Source organism: Vicia villosa, linkage group LG1 (assembly GCF_029867415.1).
Source record: "Vicia villosa cultivar HV-30 ecotype Madison, WI linkage group LG1, Vvil1.0, whole genome shotgun sequence".
NCBI lineage: Eukaryota > Viridiplantae > Streptophyta > Magnoliopsida > Fabales > Fabaceae > Vicia > Vicia villosa.
The window spans coordinates 20,679,644-20,689,716 of NC_081180.1; the positions used below are offsets into that span (position 1 = coordinate 20,679,644).

At 28.5% G+C, this 10,073-nt stretch overlaps 1 protein-coding gene across 1 annotated transcript; it reads right to left on the reverse strand.

Annotated features, from left to right (window-relative positions):
* Nucleotides 1–6,981: 6,981 nt before the first annotated feature.
* LOC131602217 (cell wall / vacuolar inhibitor of fructosidase 1-like) lies at nucleotides 6,982–7,663 on the reverse strand. The gene has a single exon (XM_058874268.1). It carries the CDS (start codon nucleotides 7,627–7,629, stop codon nucleotides 7,099–7,101), a length of 531 nt encoding a protein of 176 aa, XP_058730251.1. The 5' UTR covers nucleotides 7,630–7,663; the 3' UTR covers nucleotides 6,982–7,098.
* Between the last annotated feature and the right edge of the window lie 2,410 nt (nucleotides 7,664–10,073).

The following is a 10,073-nucleotide window of genomic DNA, read 5'->3' on the forward strand; positions in this document are numbered from 1 at the left end:
AATTGCGCAGAAAGTCAACAGTCGACCAGTTTGACCTAAAAGTCAACTGTGGTCAAAGTACAGTCAAAATTCCTAATTTTTGTCAACACCCTTATTTTGAAGTATCATTCATAATTTGATCAAGGATTGATCATGATTCATCAAGGAAAGTTCAGAAATCAACAAAACCTAAAGTTTCTAAATTAGGGTTTTTTGACCTAAAGTCAACTAAACTTTGACTAGCCATAACTTTCACATGGAACATAAGAAATTTTTCATCCAAAGCTCAATTTGAAGAAAAAATTGAATTCTCTACAAATTTGTCTCTCACATGACAAGGCTAGAAATGCTTCATTTAAGAGATATAGACCAAAACATTACAGGTCCTTTTTGAAAGTCAATCAAAAGCAGTTTTTTTTCAAAGCCCATATCATCAAGATAAAATCCTCAAATGAAAAAAAGCTTCCAAAGTGGCTTGTAGATGACATCTTGAGGTTTCCAAAAAGTCATATAACTCCTCCATATCTTAAAAATTGAGGGAGATATTCCTTGACGAAGTTGGACCAATTTGAGTGAAAAATGTGAAACAAAAAGGCTCCAAAATGGATTTCTTTGCAAATGAGCCCAAGTTTTCAAGATCCAATTTTTATCCTTATGATATCCAAGATTCCAAATAATGTTGCCACGAATTTTTAAATTTTATTTGATTTCATATGAATTATTAATCATTTAAAAATGATAAATAGTTTAGGTAAATCATCTAAAAATCAAATATTTGGTTTGAAGGCACATATGAATCAAATCTAATCATCAATCACACTCCAAAATTAATACAAATTTGTGCTAAAGAGATTGGAGTGAGAAAGATTGAAATTGATCAAAATTAGAAAGATTTGAAGCCATAATCAATCAAATGCCAATCTCCTTGATTCACCAAGATTTGTTGTTATTTTGTTAACCTAATTCATTCCACTATAAAGGCATAACCCTTGCAGACCTAAAACACACGTTTTTGCCAGCCTCAAGAGTCCTAACCGAGCTTGCAAAAAAATCAAGAAAACTCAAACATCAAATTCCCAGTTGCAGTCCAATTCAAGGAGATTTAATCCTTCAAACACGTTCCTTGGACACCCTTGAAGCTATCCAGATACTTCTCAGACCCTCACACGCCCAGAATCGATAACTGTAAGCCATATTTCTTCTTGAAATTCTTGGATTCAAATATTTTAATTCATGATGCATTAACATATTTTGATGGTATATAATTATTTGTGATGATATTCTGAGTAATTTTGGGCGTTTAATTGGATCATTGTGTGCTTATATCATAATTCACTATTGTTAGGGTTAAGTGCTTCGAATTAGGATTCGGTGATTTAGCCAAAATTAGACCAAAGTAATGCCATCATCGTGTTCAAGAGGATGAACCTAATCGATCCATGGTCCCGTATTGCCTTTTCCGCTTGTATTTCGTGTTTTGTTTCTTGCAGAAGCTATGGCGACGGACTAACTTCTGTAGGTAAAAGTTTTGAGCTAATACGACGGCGAGAGGAAGAAGGTGATGGTGTGTCATTCATCCATTGGCCCATTCAAATTGGGAAACGCGCGCAGCTGCCTAAAAGGACCCCTGGATCCAGTGCTTCTCGTTCCATGGCGATACCACGCACCTTCATCATCCATCCATTGAATCGCCCTAGACTCGCATCTAACGCACCAGGGATGCGGGTACACCATGATCCGTCAGCAACGAGCTCCACTGGATTCCTCGCCAGGTTTTTAATAATTTTTTTTATTTATCTTATTTGTTTTGGTTTTATTGTTTTGTTATATTTATTATTCTTTTTTTCTTTTGTCAAAATAATTCCTTTTTTTATATAACTTCTTTTTTTATATATAGTAAAATTTGTTTTAATTAAATAATTTATTTTTTTATTCATTTTGGTAATTAAGCTTAGAAACTTAATTTGGTTTTAATAATTAAATATTTAAATTAATTTAGTTTAAATTAAAAAATAAATTTTAACTAATTAGTTTAGGATTTAATTAATATTTTAATTTAAGATTTAGTTAATTAATTTAAATTAGGTTTAATAATTAGGTTAATTTAAATAGGTTAAATAATTAGGGTTAATTTAATCAGGTTTAGTCGAGTTAAAATTAATTAGGTTAAAAACCAATAATTAATTTTTAGGGTTTGTCTAGCCTCGATTATTTTGGAACCTAGTAGCCATATGGGTCTTAGGTAGGTGTCGTCCATTAACTGTAGGTGTAGGTTTCCTGCCCTTAAACCTTTTCAACCACTAATTTATTTTCAATTTGTTTTCTAACCTTGATTTATTTCCTGCCAATTATTGTTTGCCCCTTTATTATTATTGCTTGATTGCCTTGCAGGGTTACAATATTTTGTATTTTTTTGTGGTTTGCCCACGAGTTTATTTTTGCCTTATCAAGAGTAATATTGGGATACAATTTGGACATTTTACATAAACGTTCATGGGACAAGTGACCTAGTCTAAAATGCCAAATGGCTTGTGAAGGTATGATAGTAATCTTATTGATGCTAATCTGAGAACTAGTTGAAGGTATAGAGGTGGTGACTGGTTTGTTGGAGTGGATGTTACCATCATGCAAGAGTTTGTACAAGCCATCCATTTCATTAGCCAAACCAATCATCCTCTGTGATTTCAGGTCCTGTACAATACATTTATGATCAAAAAATTGTAAGGTACAGTTGAGAGTTTTACACATTTTGGATACAAAAATTAAATTCAAAGAAAATTCAGGAATGTACAAGACATTTGTAAGGTAAAGTTGAGGAGAGAAAACAACAGTGCCAGCATGTTTACCTATCACAGAGGAGCCATTAGGTAAGCTAACAGTAATAGGTGGAATTGGAGAATAAGACTGAAACAAGTGTAAAGAAGAGCAGACATGGTCATTTGCTCCAGAGTCAAGTAACCAAAAATTGGAATAAGAATGGCTTGAGCAAATTAAGTTGGAAATGAAAGATATACCTGAAGTGCTATGTGGTTTATGAGTGGAAATTTGGTTGGAACTGGATGTATGGTTAGGAGGGGTAACTTGAGATACCAAATTCGAATGTTGAAGTAAGCTAATCAGCTGAGAAAGTTGCTCTTGAGTAATACTAGTTTGAGCAGTTGAGGAATTTGCACCATCAGTGGTGGATTGCAATTGATCCTCTGCACTTGAAGAATTGCATGAATTAGCAGACACATTCTTCTTGCCAAAATGAGGAGGGAACCCATGTTTTCTGTAGCAAACTTCCACAGTATGTACAGTACGATTACAATGAGTACACACACGAAGCTCCTTCTTGTAACTTGGGGTATTGGAATTCTTGCTACGATCTTGGAATTTGCGTGAATCATACGCATTAACCAATGTATTAGACTCATCAACAGAAGCACTAGTTTCAGGCTTAGGGAGTAGAGCAATGTGATTATTCTCTTCTTGAATAACCATGGAGTAAATGCGATTAATAGAAGGTAAGGGTTCCATAAGAAGAACTTGGGATTTGATAACAGAAAAGGTGTCATTCAAACTTGTAAGGAACGGAATGATTTGATCCTCAATGCGAAAAAGTCGAGCAGAGCGCATAGCTTCACATCTGCACTGCTGAGCACAAGTGCAAGCAGGTAATGGACGATGTGAATTTAACTCCTCCCATAAGCCACGCATGGAAGTATAGTAATCAAGAACAGATTTTTCACCTTGTTTCATGTTGTTAAGCTCAGAACGAAGATTTGCAACTCGAATTCTATCAGCTTTTGCAAATCTTTCTTTGAGATCAAGCCAAACTTCGAGAGAAATCTCCAAGAACACGATAGTTTGTGCAATTGGCTCAGATACAGAATTAAGAATCCAAGAATGAATGAGATAGTTACAGCGTTCCCATGCTGCACGATTCAGATTTGTAGAATCAGTTGGAATCGAACCATCAATGAAAGAGATCTTGTTCTTGGCTCCAAGTGCACGTTGCATGGAACGAGACCAAGAAAGATAGTTAGAACCAGTGAGAAGTGGGGTGATATTGACAGTGTTAGGGCCTTCACTAGGGTGGATGTAATATATGGAATCAACATCGTGGTTAGATGGAGGAGGATTACGCGGAGGCGCCGTGAAAGTTGGATTGGAGAAAAGAGATGAGCAGAAAATGAAAGAAGAAGAAGAGGAAGAAGATGATGAGAATCTATGGAGGAGGCGGTGATACCATATTATGAAATAGAAAAGAGTGCATGAAAGCTAGAGGAAGGAATAGATTTCTCATACATTGTGAGTGATTACATTGTGATATATATACAAGAAATGAAATACACTCTAAGTTATGGTGTGCAACATACATGGAACCAAAACCTATGCATGAACTTCCTAACTGTATAGCTGAATAACAGAAAGTCAGTTATTATGGTTAAGACCCAGAGAAGCCCTTCTCACAGCTAGAGACCGCACTGGAAGCAGCAAGTGCACTATCCATTGCCAACTTAGGGTTTCGGTTTTGCAAACCTTGGATTGCTTGTTGAACATCAGTTGCAATAATTGCATTGTATTTATCGGCGCATGACTTAAGTGCTGCCTTCTGATCGGCAGGACTACTTCCGATAAGCTACTCACAGCAGTTAGGTACTTCATACAATCTTCATAACGTAAGGTTTCTAAGCAAGTGTTATGTATTGTTTGAGCACTGTTTGGTAGAATAACTCGAGAATGAGTTACAACAAGAGTGGTGCAAACAAATAATGCAAATAACTTCAACATTGTAATATATCAAAAGTTTGCAAGGTAAAAAAAAAAAATCAGAGAGAATGAAAGAATGAAAATAGAACTAACAATTACCCTTATTTATACTATAAATCTCTTGATTGTTTTGGCAAATGGGAATGAACTTAGCATTTGGATTTTTCCATCTATATTTCTTTCAATTTTCTTAATTTTAGATCTAAATTATTCAAAAGTAAACTAACCAAAAAAAATTGCACATACTAAAAAAAATATATCAGAAATAATATTTTTAAAAAGGAAAAATATCTTTATAAATAAACTAATTGATTTAATATTTGATTTTTTCAATATATTTAAAGCATAATAAATAATCTAATTTTTTTAAATACAATCAACAATTAAATATATTAATATATTAATCGATTTATAAATTTTATTTTTTTCAATATAAAGAAAAATAAATAATCTATTTTTTTAAAATACAATCAACAATTAAATATATTAATATATGAATCGATTTATAAATTACGAGGTGAATTTGAAGTTAGGCATTGCTCGAGTGTAGCACAGTTGACTGATATTTTCATCAAAGAATTGAAGATCGACATATTCCTAAATTTGAGAAAGAAATTAGAAATAGTTCAAATTGACTATTTTTATAGTTGTTCAACAACTTAGATTATAGGGGATATGTTGAAATATTATTGGGATTAATATTATAAATACAATATCAAGTATAATCTAATCTAATAATATTAAATATAAGTTAATTTGTGTAAGCCCAAATCCAATCAAAATTATATATAAATGTTCACGCTAAATAATATAATCCTTATTTCCTTAGTCTCTTTATTCTCTCTTCATTGTAAGTGTCTCACGCACTAATTTTAGAGCAAAATTATTGTCTTGATTGTGAAAAATGATAGAATTTCGGCAAATGTCACTTGTAATTATATGTTATTTCCTTAATACGTTATTTCCTTAATAGTTGATGATGTATTATTGGGTGAATACCTTTATACTTTTTATTAATGAAATTTCATTGCCTATTAATAACATTGCCTTAAAATTGAAATACATTAATAAAAATGTTGAATCCAAGTAAACAATTAAACAATTGTATTAAGAAGTAATATATTAAGTAACAACATTTCTGAAGAAAAAAAAAAGAAATATTGTTGATATTGGAAAAAAACATTTATTTTTTTGTTAATTATTTTTCATTATAATAATTGTTTTGTTGATTTGAGATATATTTTAGTTGTATTAAAAAATAATTGTCTTGATTCATTTAACTTACTCAGTTTCTATTGAATCACGCCACAATAAAAAAATCCTATAAAAATGAAAAATAATTGGATTTTATGAAAAATTCTTTGAAAAACTAGTTTATAATTAAAGTTGATTTTAAAACAATTTGAAACCACTTCCAATTATTAAACTTATTTTCACAACAAGTGGTATGATTTATAAACTAAAACCATAACATACGGATGGTTCATATAATATGATTAACCATGCTTACCTCTAATGGTTGGTTTAAAAATCAAAATAAAAATTTAGAAAAAATAAGAATGTCCATAAAACTCATTGTTTTCACCATTTTTAAAAGTAGCTCTAACTTTTAAAAATGCTTTTAAGACTCTAGAATCCGTTTTAATCGTGTTAATATTTGGAAAAAGTTAACCAGTGTCCTTAAGGCAATTTTTAAGTGATTGAAATGATAAATTTTTTTTAATTTGAAAAAAAATAATCTTTATATTTAACGTTATTTAAGTTTAAATAAAAAAAATTATTTTTTCCCCTCAAATTCCTTCATTCTTTACATCAAAAAGTTTCTTACACATATTTTCTGTGAAATAAAAAATTAAAGAAAATTATTTAAAAGTAATTTTTTTCACTCAAATTCCTTCGTTCTTTACATCCAAAAGTTTCTTACACATATTTTCTGTGAAATAAAAAATTAAAAAAAATTATTTTTTTAAAGATCATTGCACGTGAAAAGTAAATTAAATTAGAAATAAATAAAAAATTAAATTAAATTAAATTATATAAAAAGAAAATTAAAAAATATTTGTATAGAAACAAACCTAAATTTATATTTTAAAAAACAACCGATAAAGAGAGAAAAAATTTTAATTTATTTATATTTTATTTTATTTTTAATTAAAATATAGGATGATTGTGATAATGCAAAAGAGAGATAATTTTATTTTTATTTTTATTTTTTAACTTATTAAAAAGTTGTAATTGATTGTCTAAGATTACATGTTATATTTGACATTATCATTCTTCATGTAGTGACATGTAAAAGAAAGATGAAATATATATAAGATATATTTTTGATTTATTGAATAATAATTGAAACATTTTGATTAACTATAAACCACCACCACCTAAAACCAACTGTCTACAAATATGTGATGTTATGGTAGATGCATGACTCACAACAAGGTTTTCAGTATTGATTGGTGATTTCCCAGAGAAGCCCTTGTCACAAATAGCGACTGCATGAGAAGCGGCAACTGCACTATCCATTGCCAACTTAGGGTTTCGGTTTTGCAAACCTTGGATTGCTTGTGGAACATCAGTTGTGATAATTGCATTGTATTGATCCACACATGACTTAAGGGCTGCCTTTTGATCGGCAGGACTACTTCCGATAAGTTGATTGATTTTGTTTAAGCCAATATCTGCTTCGCTCTTTATCGCATCGACCATGATTAGGGCTAAGCCACTCACATCTGCGGTGGAGCTTTTCGGGTCAGCAGTTAGGTACTTCATACATTGGTCATAATATGGGGTCTCTAAGCAAGTGTTATGTATTGTTTGGGCACTGTTTGGTTGAATAACTCGAGAGTGAGTTACAACAAATGTGGTGCAAACAAATAATGCAAATAACTTCAACATTGTAATGTATCAAAAGTTTGCAAGATAAAAAAAAGAGAGAGAATGAATGAATGAAAATAGAACCAACAATTACCCTTATTTATACTATAAATCTCTTGATTGTTTTGGCAAATGGGACTGAACTTAGGATTTGGATCTTTCCATCTATATTTCTTTCAATTCTCTCAATTTTAGATCTAAATTATTTAAATTATTCAAAAGTAAACTAACCAAAAAAAGGCACATACTAAAAAAAATAGAAATAAAAATTTTTAAAAAGGAAAAACATCTTTATAAATAAATTAATGGGATAAATATATGTTATCCTCTGTCATATAGGCGAGATTCAGTTTACCCCATTTTAATTTTTTTTGTTTGGATTACCCCTTAAAGTATAAAAAATTTATGTTTTTGTCCCCTATTACCCCTATAAAATAATTTTTTGTTTACCCCTAGTTTTTCTCTGGTTTTTACACGCTTATGGGGTACCCTAAAATTAAAGGGGATAATTTAAAAAAAATATTACAAGGGTAACCCGAATCTCGCATATATGGCATAATAAATAATCAAAAGTTTTCAATACATATAAAGCATAATAAATAATCTAATTTTTTAAATACAATCAACAATTAAATATATTATATAAATTTATAAATTTTATTTTTTTTCAATATATAAATCATACTCAAAGATTTTTTCTCTAAAAAACAATTAATAATATTAATTGGTTTAAAATTTTATTTTTTTCATATGTAAATCATAGAAATAACCTATTTTATAAAAACTCAATTAAAATTAAAATATAAATTTTTTCAAGTAATAAAGCGTATTCAAATATCTATTTTTTTCAAAAAGATAATCAACAATACTTATTCATTAAAATTTCTCTTTTTTCAAATATATAAACCATATGAAATTATAGTTTTTTTAAATCAAATTATAAATTGTTAATTGTGTTAAAATATTATAAGATTTATATATATATATATATATATATATATATATATATATATATATATATATATATGTATGTATTTATTTTTAATTAATTAGTATTATAAATTATGTTTAGAGAAAAATAGATCTTAGATGTGTTATGTATTGAAAATTTTTTTTTTTTTAATATATTAGTATATATAATTGTTGATTGTATTTCGAAAAATATTAGATTATGTTGTATGCTTTATATGTTATAAAAAAGGAAAAATTTTAATAAATTAATTAAAAATTTAATTAATAAGTATTATTGTTTGTCTTTTAAAAAATAATAATAAATCTTTGAATATGCTAAATTAAAAGCGAATGAAAGAAAATGAAACCAACAATTATACTTTATTATAAATAAATAGGAATCTTTTTGTTGCTTTGTCAAATGAGTCTAAACTTTTGTTTTTAATAAGATGATATATAACATAAAAAGAAACAGTATAAAACGGGGAACTAGTTAGTCCCAAATTACGAGAATCTAAAGAAATGTATACCTAACATATTCTTTACAAAATTATTCCGAATTTCCAACCGGATGAAATCTAAAATGATGGTATCCATTAGTTTTAGTCAAACTCTTACTACTTTGGAGAAAAAAATTATCTCAAATTATAAATTATTTTAGAATATTAATACAACATTAATATAATTTTTTTTCAATATTTCCTTTATCATTACTACTCTTCATTTTAATATTTTTTAAATTTCGCTTTACATTATTAAAAGGTATTTTTGTAAAATTATATATCATTTTACTTTTTTATAAAGTATATAATAATTATTTCTTAATTCGTGTAAAATGTTCAAAACATCTTATAATTTGGAATAGCTTAAGTTTCTAACCATTATGATAAAAAAAATTGTTGCTATATTAATATGTCCTTTTTGAAGCTAACCTTATCTGTAAAAGTAATATTGATTTATTTACCGAAAAACTAAATTTTAATAGTTTTTATTTAAATTAAAGAAAAATATATTAATACATTGAATTATGATGAGAGAATAATATAAAATATATAAAAAAATTATACTTATTATCTTTAGTATTAATATAAATATCATTTCTTAATGAAAAGGAAATGAATGTCAACAAATTAATTTTTTAAAGCAAATAATTTTGATATTCAAGAGCACTTGAATAAGATGGTAAGGGATCTATTTAAGCTTAATCAGAAGTTTTAGATTCGAATTTAATATTTGATATACACTTGAGATTAATCTCCGGAATTGCATGCAGTGGATATCCGATTTCTAAAAACACCGCTGATGTTGGTATTATTAGTAATTGGTAAAAAAAAAGTTGTTGTCAAACTTTCAATATTTCACACCTCTAACAACTAGCCACCAAAATAATTAGGGGTGTTTATTGATTTGGACAAATCCGAACCAAATCGGAATCCAAATCAAACTATTATGTTTGGTTCGGACATTTTTTTAGTTCCGACAAAAATCAAATCAAATTAATAACATCCGGTGAT